Source organism: Passer montanus, unplaced genomic scaffold, assembly GCF_014805655.1.
Source record: "Passer montanus isolate IOZ18808 unplaced genomic scaffold, ASM1480565v1 scaffold7, whole genome shotgun sequence".
In the NCBI taxonomy this organism is placed as follows: domain Eukaryota; kingdom Metazoa; phylum Chordata; class Aves; order Passeriformes; family Passeridae; genus Passer; species Passer montanus.
The window spans coordinates 7,874,151-7,895,647 of NW_024372147.1; the positions used below are offsets into that span (position 1 = coordinate 7,874,151).

A 21,497-nucleotide genomic window follows, 5' to 3' on the forward strand; every position below is an offset into this window, starting at 1 on the left:
ATACATTTGATCTCTATTTATTTAGTTCATGTCTGTGTGGCTTTGTGCTTGAGTATGCTGACATATGGCAAGTGTGAATGCTCAAAAAATTCAACAGCATAGATTGACAGCGAAGTTTTTATTCACATGTATGGAAAGAGAAACAGGTATGCAGGTACCATGCAGTCCTGTGTCACTGCCTAACATTGCCTCCAGGCTGCCTAGAAATGCCCTAGCACCACCCATCCGGAATCTGGTCGTAAGTTTCTTGTGTACTACGTTATCTGGGACATAGTAAATCTTTGTTAGTCTTATTTCCCAGAAAATTATATTCAGTCCCTGTATAACCAGATTGACATTTCTTAGAAGAATCACTAAACCTCACAAAATTTGTGTAGTTCAGGCACTTTTCAGGTTTTGTGTAGAATCAGCATCTGAAGTTTTTCTGATCAGAAAATAGGGATGCACTGTCTAGGTATTTTCCAGGGTGTCCTCCTGATGAGCAGTAGAAACTGAGTCTAGCACTTAGACTCTGGCTCATGGCAATCCTGAGTTTTCTTTTTAAGGAGTACATTTTGGAAGAGTTTGGAAGAGAATAATCAGATTTTCCTCCCTGTGATGTGATTTTTCTCTGTGAAGTGATTGAATTCAAAATCAGAAAATTATGACAGTGATCTGAGATTACCACCGTGCATATAGTGGAAATGTCCCTGTTTTGCAAATCCAGAAAACTGAAAGCAGAACATAATGATTTCGGATACAACACCTGCTCCCTTACCTAAGTGCTTAATATTCCATAAAGAAAAACTTAATACAGCTATATATTTTTAGGAAGTGTTTATTTTGCTATTGTGCCAAGTGAATAATGCTCTTCTTTTTCTTTTTCTTTTTCTTCCCCTTCTTTTTTTTTTTTCTTTTTTTTTTTTTAGTGTACTTTGTGTACAGTCATCTGGAGTACTTACATTTTATGGCAGAGTGAGACAAGTCAGATATATGTTTAACATACATCAAGCAGGGTCTTGCAAGTTATTTTCTGGAGACAATAATGTGTCTACTTCAATTCTCGATCTTAGCTGTTTTTGAGGATTTTGAGGGCAGCATTCAGACATGTCAATTCACTGCACTATAGCAACTGGATTTTAAAATTACTAAAATCAGGTTGCAGTTCAGAAGTCCTTTACTTTAAAAATGTTAGCACACTACTTTCAGAAGTTGTTTTTTAATACAAAGAGTATATCCTAATACTTTAATTAAAAGGTTTCCTTATGATTTTTATTAATGAATTTCAACTCAGCTGCTTGACACATGATGTAGTGCTTTACTGAATGTAATTATCTAAAACTATGTGTTTCCAACAGGAAGTACAGTGCTTATTCAGTTCTGATAAGCTAGAATCATAATTAACTGTATAGATCAAAAAATAGCTTAGAACTGCATTCTACTCATGCTGTACTTGACTAATCTGTGTGGAGTTAATTCTTTCTAATAGCTGCCATTTAAAACATTGGAATTCTTAGAGGGAGGAGGAAGGGGCATATAGCCACCACCGTACTATTGCACTTAGCAACTGCTGGCCTGTTTTCTTCTTTCCTGTTTTCTTCTCCATCATCTTGCTCCCATTTTCCCTCCCTCATCTAAAATAGGCTGCACACATCTTGAAAGAAAAGATTTCCTACAAGTTCAGATACACCTGTCTGTTGTTGCCAAACCTAGCATTGCAATTATATGAACGGTATTACATTGGAAAGCACTTTTATGGCCAGATAAATGTTTCTGTTGTTGAAAGTTCTGTACTACAGTAGCAATCCTACCATCAGTGTTTTTAACGCCAAAGCCAAAAGCTGCACAGAACTTAACAACTTTATCAAGTACTACTGTGCATTGTGGAGACTGGGTTAGTCCTAGAATGAATCTTTGAGTATTTTAAGGGATTTGGGTAACTAGACTGTTTTCATTTTTTTTCAGTTAAAGCCTGGCTTTCATATTGTCAGGTTGGGAGGGGATTTATTTTCCAATCCCAAAATTAAATGGCTTAAATTGGATAAGCCATTTCTTAAAATTCAAGAAGGTAGATAAAGTGTGTGACTTCTTTATTTTGTAATGGTAAAGATACTTTGTATAGTCCATATGGAAAAAAAATCTCATTAAAATCTTAATAGTCAATTTTTAAAGGGGAATTTATTTTAACCCGGGCAATTGGCATTTTGTGGCTTTTAAATAATATGGTACTTAGGTGACTACAAAATAATACTCGAGTTCTTGATTTGTTTTCCTGCTATTTTTTGTATTAAAAGAAGCATATTTTATTCTGTGAAGATAGTCATGACATTTTACTCTCTTTAGCAGAAAAATAATTGAAACTTTATTGGAAATAATGATAAAACCCCCACTCTATTTGCCATGTGTTTCTTCTAGCTGAAGTATCTTTGCCTATGAGGAAAGAAATTAAACAAGTCTGCAGTAAAAAGATGTTAATTTCATTGACTTTGCATTTTGTCTTTTGTATTTGTCATTGATGTCAGAATAAAAATTACCATACTGCTAGCAGAAACACTCTTATTATATCTTGTCTAACAGATCAAAAGACCCAATGTAGTATCAATCAAGTACAATCTTACTCACTCTCATAACTGTTTCGCTCAAAAAAAATGTGTTAAGGTGACACAGGTTATAGTGGACTACAGCTATTATTTCTGATATTCATTCTACTTATTTTAGTTTCAATATCCCTGCTAAAAACCCAAACAAACAAACAAAATAAAGCAAAACAACCCCCCACAGTATAATAATATCACTAAGTTTGTGTGAAATCATTGTCATCTTGTTTCAGATACAATCAGAGAATTAGAAATGACAGTTTTTTGTCTTACCCTAAAATAGGTCACTGGTAAAACTCAGAGATCAAGAGCTTGTTTCTGGTATGCTGTGCATACTTGGACCATCTGACTTTTACACTAATCAATCTACTCTAGGAAATTAAGCATCCTCTAAACATTTTTCCTCTCCCCCTTCTTTCTTTCTTTCTTTTTTTTTTTTTTTATTTTCTCCTCTTATAGAAAAATAGTCCTTAGTCTTCTAAAGGTCTTTGATGTCTTTTCATTTGAATCATGCCAATCAGCTCAGTTCAGGGCTCAGCTATTCATTCTAGTAAGGTTTAACACCTCTCTAAGGCATGGTGAGGCCACATACAGCCCCTTGTAAGGTTTAGTCAGATGTTCTCTCCAGTAACTTTGAGATTAATTTCTGTTTGGTTGTAATAAAAAAAAAAAAAAAAAAAGATGAAATAACACTAACTAGTAGATTTTGGCACATAGGGCCCATTCATTATTTTTTGACTAAAAGCTGCCATACAGTGAAGAGTAGTGTAGATTTTGGCACATGGGGCCCATTCATTATTTTTTTGACTAAAAGCTGCCATACAGTGAAGAGTAGTAGAGTCAGAGACTTGCCATGTGAGTTACAATTTCACCTTGTCAAGGAATTTTTTCGGGTGCTATGCTAGTATTTATATAAAGCAGGTTCTAGCTTCTAGCTTGTTAATGAGACTAAGAATGGAAACAACCTCCAATAGAAAACGGAGAATAAATAGGTAGAAATAAATAAAGAAAAGAAACAGAAGAATGCTGTGCAAATTTTAGAAATCACATCTCTCCCTTACCCTAAAGTTTCTGAAAGGACTTGATCTAGGAAGAAGGTTTAGAATTTAAATGCAAGCTGCAGGGGAATGCAGTGGGAATGAGTGCTATGTTGAAATAAAATTCATGTGAATTCCTATATTTGTCTCAGTCGAAAGATGTTGAGTGAAAGAAATTTCACTTTCAGGTTTCAGCAGGTTTGCAAAGTCAAAGATAATCTCTAACAAAATAAAGCAAAATTAAAACAAGTCACTGATCTTAGAGTCTCTCTAAAAGCTGGCAGAACTGCCATGTTGTTCTTTACTTAAAAATTGAGATTTTTAAGCAGAAAGTAATTTTATTAAAAGAAAATAAGAGAGAAATGTAATTATAGTTAACTAGTAAAATAATTAGGTTATATCTGCATTATCTGGTAGGATATTAAAAAAAGTCACAATTTGTAATATCAAATACAGTTGCTTCATTCTATAAAATTTATTTAATTATCTGAATTTATTTAAAATTACTTGAGAAAATAATTTTTATAGTTATTTTATATTATTAACAACAATATTTTTAGATTTAAAAAAATTTATAAAGTTATTTTTAGGTTTTTAGCAAAGTAATTCTCTGCAGGTCATTTATAATAAACGCTAGCTTTTTATGACTTTTAAAATAAAACTGTTTTAGGTGTAGTCTGGATTTTCATGTCTTTTACTGACAAGATCATTTTAATCCATCTGTTATAACTTTCTTTTGACCCTGAAGGTGGAGGCATATTTTTCATTACTGAGTTGCTTCCAGGAACCTTACAAGATTAACCTTCATTACTGGTAAATACTTTCTAAAGTGCCCCTCTTCTGCCTATGCAATTCCTTTATGCTTCCCTTCAGCAGGATTTTACAAAGCAGAGAATGCAGCACAGAGAAAATACACTCTGTTATCTTGTGGGCACTGTGACCCAGTGTCTGGTTTTAAAGCCTGTTACATTGATAAGAATAATGTGATGTAGTGTTTGTTTTGTGTTACTCTGGTATCACCCTTAGTGATAATCAAGCAGCGGTGAAACCAAATCCAGATATTAGGGCATCCAAGATAAACAATATTGTTTCAACAGTTTATGAGATGGAAGTGACAGAAAAGAAGTAATACTTAGATGCCCCAAGAACAAACAAGAAGCCTTCCTTTTTCATCCTTGTATTTAGCTGATACTTACATAACCATATGGTCAAGAGTTTAATTCTCATGCAAATTTGACACCCGCAGGTGTCAAATAATGTTTTCCTGAGGGGTAAAGCACAGGCTCTACCCTACATATGCTCACATTTGCACTTCCTTGCATTTTTTCTTTTCTTCCCTGCCACCCCCAGGACATCTTAACTCAGTCAGGAAGAAGTTAGACCTTTCTGCTTCTATGGAACTTCATTGGCTTACATTAGGTTTGAATAAGGCAATGTCTTTTTGATATGGCCAGGTGAGATTATAGCTGACCAGGCATTAAGCATTCAGCGAAGGACTGAGTGAGTGTCTGCTAAGCTCTAAACAGGCCATGACCCATTCTGAAGCACAGTGCCTGTTTCTGCTGGGTTGGCCTACATTCACAACTGAAAGTGAAATATTTTTCTGTGAACATTTTATTTTCTGAAAAACTTTTAAATTGAATCAGATACTAATTGGCAACTCTGAAATACATTTATAAAATTACAATTGCCTTTGATAAACCATAAAATGCTTACAGACATTTAGACTAAAAGTATTTCAAAAATGCAAGATATTCTTATATGGGTGCCCAGCATTATTGAACTCACATTTTACAGAGAAGGCTTACTCTCATTTATTACACCCAATACAATGGGACAAAATTCTAGGAGATGTATCAGGAGATGATGTCTTACCCTTTCTTCTTAAGGAGAGAATCCAGGAAACAAGGAAACAAATAGACTTGCTAGATGGAACAAAGGCTATACAAACAATGATGTTAAATTAGCACCTGGAATTCTTCTTTCCAATTGTAGTAGAGGCTGCCTTTTGGAAAGGTAGTTAGTGAAATCCATGATTTTGAGCCCCTTAAGTGTGATGATAACAAGTTTGCTACAAGCTTCAGATGGGAGCAATAGAGTGTCTGGTGATTGCTGTTTGATTCCCAAATGAGCAGGATAAATTCTGTGAGATGTGGGAATTCAAATCACCAACAGATTTGTGGGGAAGCAGTGGTGGACTTCTGCAACATGCATCTGCTCCAGGATGTTTAGGTCACAATACCTTCTTACTTGTGTCTTTCAACTGCTGCACATGAATTGCTGTGATGTGCTAACCACTTTATCATTTTATTACAGTTTATTACATCATAAATTTTTATATCTTCTTAATGATCCTACAAGAAGCTTAATTGTTTATAGGAACATCATAATTAACTAGAGTTCACTAGGTTAAGCAGAACACAAATTGAAACAGCTCTAAATGAAACAAACCCTACTACTTCATTCCATACACCTTCATAAGGTTAAAATGCGATTTGACTGCAAGAATAAAAAATTCATACTGCTTTCAGATGTTTAAATGATAATACTGTGGGTAACTTTGCCTCAGCTTTCTCTTTTGCAAATGTGAAATTGAAAGGAGAAACTTTTTTCCTACTAGGAGGAATTTCATTTTGAGCAATAGCATTATGAGGACACTTGCCCCAGATTAATTTAGCAGACAATAGTCTTACTCAATTATCGCGTTTCTATCTGGATTTTAAGAGACGAGATAAATACAAGAAATGTACAGTGTGAGTCTCAGAGACTTTTCTAATTCCATTATAATTGATTGCAGTCAATTTTTCTGAAGTATATTTAACAGGAGCTTTGTGAAATGGCATGAATTGGAGTACATGAATTGGAATGGGTAAGACTTATGTATGTGAATGGTAGAACTAGTTTTATGAACCAGCCTTCCCAAGCTCTGAACACCTTCAGCTGTTAGCAACCTTAAGACAGCAGGTTTTCCTGGAAAAACTGAGGTGGTTTAGCACATGTGGGAGAGCATTTCATATGCTTGAACCAGAGTTACACCCTAATCTGAAACACCACCATGGTCTTGGCTTGCCTTTGTGAAATATGTCTATGACATGATTCAAACAGAATTATATTAACAGGTGGGCAGTGCCTATTGCGTTTTCTTTACAGTTTTCAATGCTGCATACAAGATGGAATAGGTTGTGAGAGAAGAGGTGGAATTTCCCTCCTCCCCTCCCCCGCCACAGCTTTAAATATAAAGACACGACATGGCAGAACCAACTAATCTAAGGCCCTGCTTTCATTAGAAGACTGCATCAGGCAATCTGTAGAAATCCCTTCCCACTTAGAATTTCTGTAAAACTGTGAATCACAGTTAATGGAATTGAAGTGCATTAGGATTAAGATAGAAATCCTCCAAATCTAGACCATAGTCCAGGTCTCCCAAATGTGCTTATGTCTTACTGTGTATAATATGTCAACCAAATTATGTTAGGATGACGAAGATACACATTAAACCACATCTTACCATAATTAAGGGACAGAATAGTTTTAAGAAGGTGTTAATGGTTGATAGGAAGGGGACAATTAGCTTTGGAAGCAAGAGACTGGCAAGTTCAAAGTTGAATGACTAATCAAAGTAACAGAGATTATTTAGCGTCTTCCATTATAGATTGTAGATTTCAACAATGACATCATTAATCTATGGTTCAAGGAACAGCAAAAATGAACTGTCCAAGCAAAGGTTCTAAGCCTGTAGTCAAAGGCAATGAGAGCACTGGCCATGCCTGCACCATGAACACAATTCCTTAAAGTCTGACCATGGACTGAATGAGAAGCTGGTAACTGTGTCTATTGACAATCTCAGGCATGGCAAAAGAATATAGTCAGGTCAAGGGTCCATCCACAGGCTTCGATCAGGAACAAAAGAAGTGGGGGCTAAAGGTGGAAGACCAGGCTGAAACATTAATCTGAGGGTAATCTAGAAGACAGGACTACAGCCTGACACACCTACAATGCCGTTTAGGAGGGGAGCGAAGGTCCAGGCCTGAGCTTTAGTAGAGACTATGAACCCCTGGATTTGGAATGCAGGCTGGGGGGCGAAATTGATGCACCGAGGACTGTGACACCATAAACCCTAGCTGCTGTCTTCAGCAGAGGAGACTGCTGATACCAAGACACACAACACAGCACTGTGTTGGAATGCTCACATGATTAATCTACATGTGTTTCTCCATCACTGATCATCAGACTAATCAGCTGAAGTCCTCTTTTGTATAGGCAGCAATGCACATAATGACAGAGAGTACTACAAGGTCCCAAAGCCCACGCAAGTGGCTCTGTCTCATCTTCTTTACCCTGGTCCCAGTAGTTAGGTGTCTTCATTTTGCAGTATGCCTATGCAGGAAACTTCCAGCCCAGATATTTTTCTGAGAACTTGGTATGAAGGTCCTTTACAGCATGTTCCTTTGAACATATTAGTTGTGAAAAAGCAGGGGGGAATAAAAAGCCTACCATTTTATTTTTATTATTAATTATTGATTTAGATTATTAATTTAAATGGATCAAAGCCATGCTTTTGAGGTACCACTACATAAACTTAGATATAACATGAATTTCTGTAGAGAAAACAGAAGAGATGGGAGAAAACATTTGGGGCTCTTTTTTGTCCCTTTATATTTTTTCCCTTAGTAATCATGTTTTCTACTATCAAAGAAAAATATTTTTCTACAGAAAGAAAACATAGAGCAAGACACCTGTTTGGCTTGCAGGAATTGGCCAGGGAGGCTGTTTCCCTGACAAACCAAAAGCAACTAGCATAGGGCCCCTTTAAAAAAAAAGGTCAGGATTTTTTTTTTGTCCACTCCCCCCTCCCTGCCACTACCCCCCCCTCCATTTCATGTGAGCATTGGCAGAAACTCTGACAAGCAGTTCTTCATATTTTATTATGTTCTTGTCTGGCAGAATCTCTGTCAGGCAAAAACCTTGTCAGCGGAAAACCTGTCGTAGGATCAGAGGAGACAAAAACAGGTGTCACAGAGGCAGTCAAAACTGAAGAAAAAAAAAGATTAGGCTAAAGAGAGAAAGGCAGACAATTACATTAATGCCATTGCTTTTATCTTATAGATGTGTGTTATTATCTCGGGGTGCTGAGTGCGCAATTGCCTCAAAGAAAAGTAGACAGGAGACAAGGGGAAACTTGATAGTTATTAACTGAAGAGGCAGTGTGTCAAAGCTGGATGGGGTTCAAAGTTTTGTAAAGGGATAAAAAAAATTGCAGACAGCAAGCAACGTCTGTGAACAAACTGTGGTTCTGCTTTCGGCTACATAAACCTAGTAACGTTCTAGACATTTTAACTTGGAATCAGATCATAGACAGAAAAATTAATGAAAGTTTTCATTCAGTCTTTTTTTAATAACATTTATTTTGTGTACATGCAACTGAAGTGCTGGGGGGTTTTTTGCTAGAGCAAAAATGAGGCAGGGTGAGGCATGAAAACATATATCAGTTTAGTTGTTGTTTTGTTTGGGTTTGGAACACCTATTATCAACACATGTTTAATTTTAAAATGCTATTAAGAAGCCTTTTACTAAGTGTGAACATCTATACATTCAAGCTGTAAATTAGCAGATCACATATGTGTCCCTCTGTCATAGACTCAGTGTGTTTGGCAAATGGTTTACAATAAAAGGCATTACCAAAAAAATATATATTTTTCCTATGAATCAGAATTTCTTTACTTACTCTCCTTCCATGATTTTTGTCTTAGTGAACATTTTTCTTCTATATGGAATAAATTATGAAAGTGATGAAAAGAGAGGTGAAAAAGAGATTACCAAAGGATGCGATATTGTAGCTGGAATTTGTACTCAGGATTCAGGATGTTCACGCACTCATATAAGTGTTCAGGTCCCTCACTCTCTTGCTGCAGGACTGAACAGGATAATTTCATGCACCATGAAAATATTTGAGTTGTTAAATAGAAACTGAAATTTTTTCTTATCCTTAGTCACTTTCTACCATATTTTTGAGGAGCAAGTTTTTTCTGCCTTCAAAATGCACCATATTACACCATGTTGGAGGTGGTATTAAATCTGCAGACTGAGGGAGGCTACTTTAGACCACTTCTTATAAGAGGTGATAAGTGGTAATAAGTGGTCCCTACAGCATTTTACTCATTAGTAAGGATTTGTTGCTTTTTTTTTTCTGTTGTTGATGATCAAGAAGAAAATCTTGAACTCTGAAAATGTGATGCTGTTCATGTTCACCACTAAAACCAAGAGTAGACTACCGTGCTCAACATTGCCATTAATAAACTCTATCTGTTTTTGCACACTCAACATGCTATTGTTGCAACAGTATTATGGAATAATTTTATATTGGTATTATGTATTTCATCTGTATTTTAATTTTAGTTTCTTTTGCTGCAAAATCTCTCCCAGTTATTTAGGTTTTTTTAATTTCTGGCAAGATTCTTGTTATTTCTAGACACAGACAACATTTTTTTTTCATCTTCCTATTCTTGAACAAATCTAATAATCGAGAAAGAAGATGATGATTGTAAAATTTTGTATCATCATTTGTATGAGTTTGTGTGCTCCAACAGTATTCCCCTTTGGCAAGCTGGGAAACTGGCTAGAGAGTATGCCAGAAAATCCAGACTGGATATATTGGAGAACTCAAAACTTAAACTGAAATGGAATGAGATCCATAATGTCCTATTGCAACCTATAGACTTTTCTCTGTGGTGTTCTGAGATACATAGCCAGGCAAATCAGCCAAGACCTTTCACTAGACCTTTTCATCCCTCTCAGGTTAATAAAATATTTATCTAGGATCAGGAAATTAGCAAGAGGTAAGTGTATCTGCAACTCCAATTACATTAAAACTAGGATATTTTAAATTCTTTTATATTTAGTAAAGGCAAAATGTCATGCTTTTATTGTAGCTGTTCAAAAAAATTTTATCAGACCTCTAAAGTACAAAATTCATCACTGCATATTTGTATTTCTTTTACTTTGCAAAAACGGAATCTGCTCAGAGGCATGGCTTTTAATTTGGTTGACCTTTTTCACTGCATATTGGGAAGGAAGGGGTCTGAGGGCAGTAAGTAAATTTGCAGAGCTGAGCCTGTGAACTGGACACAGTATAGATGAAATTTAAAAATCTCTTCTTTGTTTTCTGTCTTTTCATAAATTGAAGAAGGTGTTGTACCTTATTTTAATGTATCCTTTGTACTTAAATTTGTTTGAATTACACAGTCTCAAAACTCGAGTAAGTTATAAATAAGGTACATTTCCCCTTCTTACTTTACAACATTAAAAAAAAAACCCAACCAAACAAGCCAACAACAAAAAAAAAAAAAAACAAAAAAACCCCCACAAAACAAACAAACAAAAAAAAAAAAACCAAAAAAAAACCAAAAACCAACCAACCAACCATCAGAGGCATGGCTTTTAATTTGGTTGACCTTTTTCACTGCATATTGGGAAGGAAGGGGTCTGAGGGCAGTAAGTAAATTTGCAGAGCTGAGCCTGTGAACTGGACACAGTATAGATGAAATTTAAAAATCTCTTCTTTGTTTTCTGTCTTTTCATAAATTGAAGAAGGTGTTGTACCTTATTTTAATGTATCCTTTGTACTTAAATTTGTTTGAATTACACAGTCTCAAAACTCGAGTAAGTTATAAATAAGGTACATTTCCCCTTCTTACTTTACAACATTAAAAAAAAAAAACAAACAAGCCAACCAAACAAGCCAACAAAAATAAAAAAAACCAAAACAAACAAAAAAAAAACCAAAAACCAACCAACCAACCATCCAAAAAACCCAAAAAACAACCAAACTAAAAATGGAACATAAAAGTTTGTTTACTGATTTATTGCAAAGATGTCCACAGATCTTTTTTTTTTTTTTTTTTTTTTTTTTTTTTTTACTGTTACGTAATAAGAGTACCGCAGGCTGTAATATGAACATTGAAACAATTTCAAAGTTTTTTTGGCATTTCAGATTATACTAAGTAGATTCTCTAAAATCAGAGGGGTCTTTTTTTCTATTCAAGAAGCTAAAGAGTGAATAAGCAAACAGCGGAAAGTTCAGGCTTGACATGAGGAAACAGTTTAATGAGAGGGGTGGTCAAACCACAGACTTCCTTAAGAGGTGGTCAGTGCTCCAAGCCACTCCCTGTTCCAGAGGCGCTTGGACAATCCTCTCAGTATGGTTCCTCTCAATATGGTGTAATTGATGATCAGCCCTGGAGTGCTCAGGTACTTGGATTAGATGGTAATTTTTGGTCCCTTCCAGTTAAAATGTTCTTAATTATTATTGTGCATACTTGATACTTCAGAGTTGGAAAAACAATGTTGAAAGGTTCTTAATTCCTGTACTAATCATCCAGTTAGTAATTTTTCATTGTTGAAGGCAATCTTCTTTAATGTCCTCTACACAAACCTTGCTACCTCCACCTTTAAAACAGTTTAAATTTCTGAAACAAGTACTTGAAGTTGGGGATTCACCTCAGAAATGTTACTTGACTGAGTGTTGTGAGAGTAAAACACAGAGGTATTTTTAGGTCACCATGAAAATGTTGATTGCTCAGCAAGTATGTAATTTTAAGATTTGTTAGATTTCTTCTTCCTGCATCAGAGAACATTTTTTACATATACAATATTAACGAATATCAGACTATCAGGGCAGTGCTAACAATTAAATTGCACCGTTAAAAAAGGTACCTTTCTTAGTTTAAGTACATAACTGATCTCATCATAGTCATAGTATTGGAAAAGATAGTGCAGGTTGCAACTAAAATGTCTCAACCATGCATAGGTGAACTTTTCATCCCAATGGAACTGTACAAAGTGTCAATAATACCTCATGCTGCACAAGGAAGGGACTTCTAATGTATGCTTTGTGATATTCAGTCACTGATAACTTCTTAATAAAGACACATCTGTATATGTCATTTTCAGGTATGATAGAGCACATTCTTTTGTATAGCATATTTAATCTTGAAACCTTCGTAGTGCTTATGAAACCATAAACTCCTGGAGATACTTTTGAATGTATTCACCTGTAAAACAGTTTTCATTGTACAAATTAAACCAATGGTTTAGAGCAGAGGGTGATGAAGAATGCATTATTCACATGAAATTATGTGGGCAATTCAGGACAGCAGAATACAACTATTTACACTGAGGTTTGACAAAAATCAGAAATTTGTCAATAAGGCAAAAGTAATACTCCTTTCTTTACAGAAAACCAACAAGATAGGTCCTTCCTTACCTCTTACCTGAAAAAGTGTCTATCGGCATAAATGGCCTCTTGAATCCACCTAGAACAGCGGCATTAGTTCACTAAGGGTATCAGAAGAGAAATGAGAAATACTACAGAAATTCTCTCTGTCAACTACATACTTAGCAATCATTTAAAGAAACACAAAAATGTTTATAAATTACAAATTAGAGTGAGAATTTTCATTCTGACAATTTGAAGAGGTATCAGTAGTTAATTTTCAGAAAAAAAAATCAGAATTTTACAGTACTTTTATTTCCTATATGAAAACTACTGTGTTTCCTTTCATTTCATTTACAACCTTTTTATTTTCATTTAGCAGGAGGTTTGTCTTTAGCTTGCAAATATTCTTATGTACCCATGCACTAATGTATGTTTTGTTGTGTTATAAATTCCACATTTTAGTGCATATCCTGACTTGTACCTTAAAAGGACAAAATTCAGTGCTTGTTTATTATGTAATACACATAATAAGGCCACAAATCAAAATTGGAGATAATGTCATTGTTGCTTGGAATGTTGTTCAAGTATCATGCTAATTTGTGTGTGTGTGTGTTTGTGTGTGTGTGTGTGTGTGTGTGTGTTGAGAAGCAGATATCTGTAGATAATGTTGCTAAAAATTTAAGATTGCAGTTGAATGGAATAGTAGACATTAGATTGCAAAAAAATATATCCACTGGTCAAAGACTGTGCTTAGTTATTTTAAAAAGACTTTATTTGTTTTTCCTTTCTTCCATTCTACCTCAACCTTTCCAAAGCTATTATCCTCAGAATGGCCACCTTACATGAAGTGGATATATGTCCACAGAGTGTTGTAATCTTATTGTTAGAGAAATTAAAAGCTATTAGATCTGTCATCCACCCAATAATCCTTAGATAAAGATGTCTTATAGTCATTCTCGCTTAGACCACAGTAGAATAATGATCTTAACATCCTCAGCATAAGTCTTCTTTAGATGGAAGAATTTTTTTCCTCATTGCAGGCATGGTATTTGCTGCTAAGAAGAGAGAAACAAAAACAAATATTAGGATATACTAGAAATGCAGTATGATTCATTAGTCATTAAAAATATCAAGTATTCAGAAAATATCTATTCATGTCTTGGTTCTGGTCTAAATTTGCATAAACTTGGAGAAGCCAGTTAATATATTTGGACCCTATTCTCATTCTGTAAGACTGAAGTTGAAAAGCTCAGGGTGATCCAGATCTGGCCAATAATTTCAAGAGTCTGTTAGAAGTGTTCTTACAGAGTATCTATTTGAAACTAATGTTACTTACACCACTCCTACTGTGAAGAATGCTAGTATTAGAAAAAATAACACCTTTATTTTATTCTTTCTAAGGTTGATCAGTCCCTCCGGTACACATATATACATATATCACCCCATATACTGCTCAACCTGCAGAATAAAATTATCAATTTTCTTGGCTTTTCTAGCCAAGAACTTTCATGACACATCTATTATGGTAGTAGCAAAATAACCATATCAGAAAAAGGATCATACATAAAATGGCAGGGGGTGGGGAGCAGGACAGTATAACCTCTTTAAGCATCAATCAAATCTCATTCATTACGTCTTGTACAAAAATTAGTTCCCAAATCATGAAGCCTACATATATGTAGTAGTTTGGAAGAAGAGCTTTCGGAAGAAAAAACCCCCCTCTTCATGTTCCGCAGTATAAATGTCCTGTGAAGAGATGTAGGACTGAAGTCCCTAGGCTTGCCAATTTCTTATCTTGTTTAAATGATAAATTAATATTTAAAGCTATTTATTCAAAGTTGACTTAGCCACTAGAATAGGAAAGATGAGACAATTCAGTTGCAAGAAATGAAGTATGAGGAAACCGGAACTCTTTGACAATGTAGTCCTTGGAGTAAACGTGTTGAATGAAGCCAGCAAGTAAATGATAAGGGCCTTTGCGCTCTGGATGTAAGAAAGCAATTTATCAACAGTACATGAACTCTCTAGTGACCATAAGCCAAGAAGAAACTGAGTACAGGAGAAGTCCCTATAAGATTATTTTAAATGCTCAGAAATTTTGTTTAGAAAAGAAGCTTAGGTGCTGCTGTAACATAGTTCATAAAGTAGAAATTAAATTTAAACATTGATACATCATGGAATGCATATGTCATATGCAATTCCATCTTTTTTATCTTCACAAGGGGATAAGAACTACCTTTGTCCTGCAAATTTCCCTTATTGCTAAATTATTCAAATCACAGTGAATAACATGGAATTCATAAAGCCAGGTGAAAATAACTAGCCAGCTCTAGTAGAAGTGAATTAATGATAAATTTTTTGGTAAATCAGGAGCTTTAGTTTTAACAAGTTTAAGAGACTGGAGTTAAGGGAGTATCTGTTTTATTTTTTTCCTCTAGAGATTAAGTATCAAATCTTTAACAGTCCCATTCAATTTGGCATTGCTTCAGTCTTGGTCATTAGTTAATCATAAATTTCTCTTGAACTATGACTATTGTAGGTTCTGAGTCTCACCTGAGAACCTTTCTACCATAGCAATTAAAATTACTTGTGACCTTTGGAAACTAGGGCTGTTTTGAACTGCATCTGTGGAAAAGGATCCCTTAGTGATGACTGGCATCCATTAGGAGTCCATACTGGGACCAGTACTGTTTAATATTTTCATCAGTGACGAAGTGAGGCTTTCAGCAAATTCTCAGATGACACCAAGCTGAGTGGTGCAGTTGACACACCAGGATGCCATACAGGGGGACCTGGACAAACTTGAGGTAGTGGACCCATATCAAACTCATGATGTTCAGCAAGGTCAAGCTGCTGCATCTGGGTCAGGGCAATCACAAGCCCAAGTACACAGAAAGATGAACTTTTTGAGAGCAGCACTTCAGAGAAGGACCTGGGGAACTTCAGTGAGTGAAAAGCTGAACATGACTTGACAATGTGCACCTGCAGCCCAGAAAGCAGACCATACCCTGGGCTGCAACAAAAGCAGCACTTCCAGCGGGGTGTGGTAAATGATCCTGCCCCTCTGCTCCCCTCTGGTGAAATGCCACCTGAAGTAGTAAGCCCCTACTAGTAGTAGTAGTCTGGGGTTCCCAGCAAAGGAATGACATGCACCTTTTGGAGCAAGTCCAGAGGAGACCACCAAGATGATCAGAGGAACGGAGGCCCTGTTCTTTGAGGAAAGGCTGGCAAAGTTGGAATCCTTCAGCCAGGGAAAAAGCTGAAAGGAAACTTGGACAAGGCTCCTTGGCAACCTTATTAGGCTTTCAGTGCTAGAAGGGGGGCCTACCAAAAAGGCTGGGAAGAGACTTTTGGCAAGGGCATGTAGTGATTGGACAAGAGGCAATGGCTTTAAAGTGGAAAGAGGAGAGTAGATTTAGATTAGATATAAAGGAGACTTTTCCAAATATGTTGAGGCATTGAAGTAGTTGCCCAATGAGGCTCTAGATGCCCCATCCATGGAAATATTCAGGTGGTATGAGGCTTTGAGCAACCTGATCTAGTTGAAGATGTCCCTGCCCATGGGAGGGGAGTGGACTAGCTGATCTTTAAGGGTCCCTTCCAACACAAACTATTCTGTGACTCTATGTTTCTATGAATCATCCAGGTGATATTTCTCTGGAAAATAAGTGTATCTACCAAATGTGATATATATATATATATGTATAAAATACATATATAAACATATATATGTATAAACATAAGTGTGTATATATATTAGTCTTTGGAGTTCTTTTCTTGTATTTTCTTTGCTCTTTCCTTATACTTGACACCTTTTCTTTCAGCCTTGGACAAACTTAGTACTCAGCACCTCTACCACCCAACTCAAGTGGAGATTGTGCAGTCCAATGTTGTGTTTGACATCAGCAGCCTGATGCTCTACGGTACTCAGGCTGTGCCTGTGAGACTGAAGATACTGCTTGACCGACTCTTCAGTGTACTGAAGCAGGAAGAGGTGTTGCATATTCTACATGGCTTAGGCTGGACACTGCGAGACTACGTTCGAGGCTACATTCTTCAGGTAGGAAATAAAGCAAAGCATTTTTTCAAACCCAGTAAATTGATTTTTTTGTTGTTGATGTATGGATGTAGTGATGGTGTGCCCAAAGAGGTAGAAGGATATGAAGTGAATTTAGTCTGGCATGTTGAAGCATAATGGTGGTGCTGACAAAATAAAATATTCAATTTTTCCTAAGCTAAAAAAATACAGGTGCCTTCATACCATAGTATTTATTTGTACTTGCTTGTGTTTACTGTAGGAAATGCCTTAAATACTGCAAATACTGAGGTTAGCTACCTGCAAGCATGATCTGGCCATCAAAGGCAGCTGGCAAGTTCTCAAGGGCTACTGTTTGTCTTGGGAAACTAAGATGCAAGTCAGCAGCTCTGTCATCTGTTCTTTCCTTCTTTAGAAAGATACCTAAAAATGTATAGATGAAATTGGGGTTGTGATCGTTACTATATTGGAAAGTATCCTTATGTATAAACAGGAAAATTCTCCTTATAAGGCCATTTTTGAAATATAACTTTAAATAAAGTGTTGTGTGCATATCAGTTGAAATAGACAATCAGAAGAAAAATATGTTTAACAAAAAACTGAACAGCCTTTTTTATGGGTATGGTCATAAACATATGTATAGCTGCTTATCTGAAAAATTTCATAATCTATTAAATTCCAAAGTGAATTTTTGCATTTCGTAAGACTATTTCTGATTAATAACCTAACACTACATACTTCTGAATTCTCTTAATTGCTGTTAACTTTGTAGGAGCTTTTCATCATCTAGAATGCATCCAGTTATTAAAGTGGACATGCCTAAAAAACTGAAAATTTTAGTTGCTGATTTATTGCTTTATTTTGTAGGCAATGATAGCATGCCTAGAACTTCATTGAAAATACAGGATTTATACCTGCTCTGAGAAATTCTGACTCTCTTTCTTAATTTGTCTTCCGGTTTCTGTACTTTGTGTGGAAGAGGTAAATTAGCTGCATGTTGGTTCTATGGAAAACCTCACCTTCTCTGCTTGTAAATATTTTCTTAAATGCTCTATATTTTCTATTTTCACAGAAAAAATGTACTGGATTTTAAAACAGCCCTAGGAAAGAGAACTAAAAAGGTTTACACTTTAACAATGAAATCTTTTTATTCTTGTTAGGACATATATGGAATGGAGCTCTTTAATTGTTTCAGGGTTCTCTCAGGCATCTATTTTGTAAAGGCTAATTGTTATACCTATTCAAATAGAAGAGAATCAATTTTTTCCATTACCAGTCTAAAACTAACAAATAAGGATATATCCATCATATTTGTACAGCAGATATCTATGATGTTTGTGTGATATAAATGTATGGTTATGTACTTATACATTTTACATAATATATATAATAAAGATGGATATATGAGAGCTATCTACAGAGATATGTACTGGGATAATGTGCATATTACATCATATTTTAGATTCCTGGATTCTGAATGCTACTGATCTGGAGGGTTGAAGAAATTTGATTTGTAAAGAAATTTATGTAAAAAAATACATATTGTTTAGGATATTATATTACACATCTGCTGGCTTCTAAATGTGATTAATAATTAGGGATAATATATTCCAAACATAGAATGTAATTCTTTTTTTCTTATAGACAAGAAGACTGACTGAAATCAGTACTTTTCTTGTTTTAAAGGTTGTTGAATCATGATCAAATTGATTTTTTTTAAACTATCATTTGGAATGATCTCAATATATGCAAGAATGGCTTGTAATATAATTACATAGATGTTTATACAGACTGAGACTGTAACCTATGAATCTGAAAGCTGTAAAGGCCTGAAATACCCCATTAGGTCACAGTTCAGTTTATCCAGCTAAAACTCAGTCACATTGTAGCCTCCAAGGCATGAATTTCGCCATACTATATTCAACAACAGTATATTGAATATTATGCAATTTAAATGAGAACAATTATCAGTGAAAGTTAAGGGCAGCTGTTACAGACTTGCCACATATTGACTTCATTAGCACTCGACTGTGGATTTTCTTAATGAGTGAATGAAGACCTATGATAGGTGTGTAGTCGAGCATCCCTGTTAATTTAGCTGTCTAATTTCAAAGAATCACACACTGCTCAAGGTTAGAAGGGAGGTCATCTTGCCCAAACCTTCTGTCCAAGCAGAGCCACCTAAAACTGTTTGTCCAGGACCATGTCCAGATGGCTTTTGAATATCTCCGCAGGATCTCTAGGCAAAAAGTACATTTGTTTCCATTAAAGCTAGAAAACTCAGTATATGGCAGGAAAGGAAAATTTTTAGTAAAAGATACAGGCAGAGAAACATTGGAAAAATGAATTAAATCAATGATAATAAAAATGACTTCTTTAAAAATAACTCTATTGGAAGTATCTGTTATAAAGGAGAAAAGGAGTATGCAGGGAAATTTGAAAGGAAATTTAAATTGAAAACACTAGCATAGTAAAAGTGCATACAGGTAATGCCTCTTTTGGGCAAAAGGCATTGTTCCATGAAAGCTTATAATTATAGACTGAAACTTTTCAAAGACTTGTTTGAGGCTTTCAGACTCAGCTTTTGCATACAGAAAACTGAGAATAAAATGTTGTAAGCATCGTACAGGAGTATCAAAAATACCAAGTACCAAAACAAATCATCCAGAGTACCACGAACTATGGGACTGTTGATAGGCTATCATGCAGTGAACTGAGGAACATCTGACTCTCAGTCAGGAATTATAGTTCTTTGTAACTTGTCTGTTCAAACCCACCTAAACTGTCACCTAGCTGCAGTCAGTTCTAGTAAATTTACCATAGATTCATACATACTCACTGTACATCAAATGCAGAAATAGATATCTGTAGGAAAAGGTTTACTATGGTAGTGTAGAGAAGCATAACCTAGTAAAAATAATATTTTACACTTGTAACATTACAGAATCATCTATAACACTGTTCTCCTGTTTTTTCCTCAGGGGAGGAAAAACAGGAAGCTTAGTAGCACAGACTAAGAGAAGTAACAGAATAGAAAATGGTAATGGTTATAACAGATTCCAGAATACTTTATCCAGGTTTGAGTTCCAGTGTTGATTAATTAACCACCATGCAAGAGATTTGTAAAACTGGCACAAAGCTTGAGTTTTGTGCTTTGGGATGGTTTAAGGCATCCACCTGTGCTGTATGTGCCCTCAACGTGATGAAAGTGTTAAAATATTTTAACATTTTCTCTAAATGGAAGTGTTTTGAGGAGGAGGGTAGATGTATCCACTCAAACTCAGTTACTGTTGTCAAATGATTTCCACAGCCAACAAACCAACCATCCAACCAACCAAAAAAACCCCAACAATGAACCAAATGAACAACCCCCCTGCAAACTTCACAGTTTTCAACTTCCAACTTTCAAGAAAAAGCTAATGGTTTGCTCCACTGGAGAAGCAAGAGGAAAACAGTTGTTTATTAATGCTGCACAGTGGGTGGGATTATTTATAATATCTTCATTTTGACTAATAATGTTTCCAAATAGCAAATTATAAAGCAATGGACAGAGAAAAATGCAGTATTTATTCCTTCATTCAATGGATGCATTAATAGAGCGCAGGAAGTCAAGGAACCCTAAAGCTGCAGGGGTAATTTGATAACACCACTTTTCACATTTGGGCACAGTCACCATATTGCCAGTAATGGCTAAAAGGCATTAAGACCTGGCAAAATTCTCTGGCCTCCATGCAATAAATAGAGTTTCTCATGAATAGATGCCTATCAATGAAGTGTTAATGACAATTTGGTGACCAATCTCATCAGACTGTCAGAGGATTAATGTTTTAGCAGAGGAGCTGTTCTCTCATCTTTAGAACTGATTGTCAAAAAAACTTTATGGCATAAAGGAACATTCGGGATTGTGTTTGCTCCATAGGAATTCAGAGTGCTTCAGATTTTAGGCTTGTTTTTTCTACCTCAAGGAACTAATTTACTGTATTTGGTATTGACCTGTGTGTGGTTAGTGAGCCTGTAAGTTTTCTCTTTTGGAAACACCTAACTTCCCATGTCTTTTACATGACAAAAAATTATTTTTGTAAAAAACAGTGGGTGTTTTGGGTTAGATACTGCATATAATACTCAAAGAGATGTATGACTAGTCACTCTGTTGATTTGAATGATGTTACTTTTTCTGTAAAGAACAGCTCAACTGTGAGTCTCCAACCCTGGTTTAATTCCAGCTAAGCTGAGAGAAGAGGTAACTTTGCCAGCTGTTGTATAATCCATTGGAGATCACAGGGTTGGGAAGAATACTTTACCCTATCCATTTGCTAGTACAGCTACATGTGCAATTGCTCCCTAGCCAGGTTCTCTTTAAACAAACCAGGTTAGAAAAATCCTCCTTCTAAACATGTGGAAGTTAACACTCATTATTCTGAGAGGAAAGGGCTAGAGAGCAATTATGCCACTAGCAGTGAACAGCTGGACCAGTGTAAAAGCATTCCACTTTTACATTGGTCCAGCTACAGAAGACAGGACATGTGATTACAACTTAGAGACCATAAACTGACTCAGTGCAAATAATGATTTAGTGTTTTGAGTAATAGGTCAACACTTTTTCAACTGCTTTGTGGTCAAATAGTTGTACTCTC

The 21,497-nt window shown here is 35.6% G+C and overlaps 1 protein-coding gene across 3 annotated transcripts in view; it reads left to right on the forward strand.

Annotated features, from left to right (window-relative positions):
• The window catches only part of BNC2 (basonuclin 2), a 322,874-nt gene that overhangs the window by 210,874 nt on the left and 90,503 nt on the right, over positions 1-21,497 (forward strand). For all 3 annotated transcript variants that reach the window (XM_039729959.1, XM_039729958.1, XM_039729960.1), the window contains one exon: positions 16,652-16,887. In XM_039729959.1, coding sequence (XP_039585893.1) covers positions 16,652-16,887 — 236 coding nt within the window. The remainder of the gene's footprint in view (positions 1-16,651; positions 16,888-21,497) is intronic.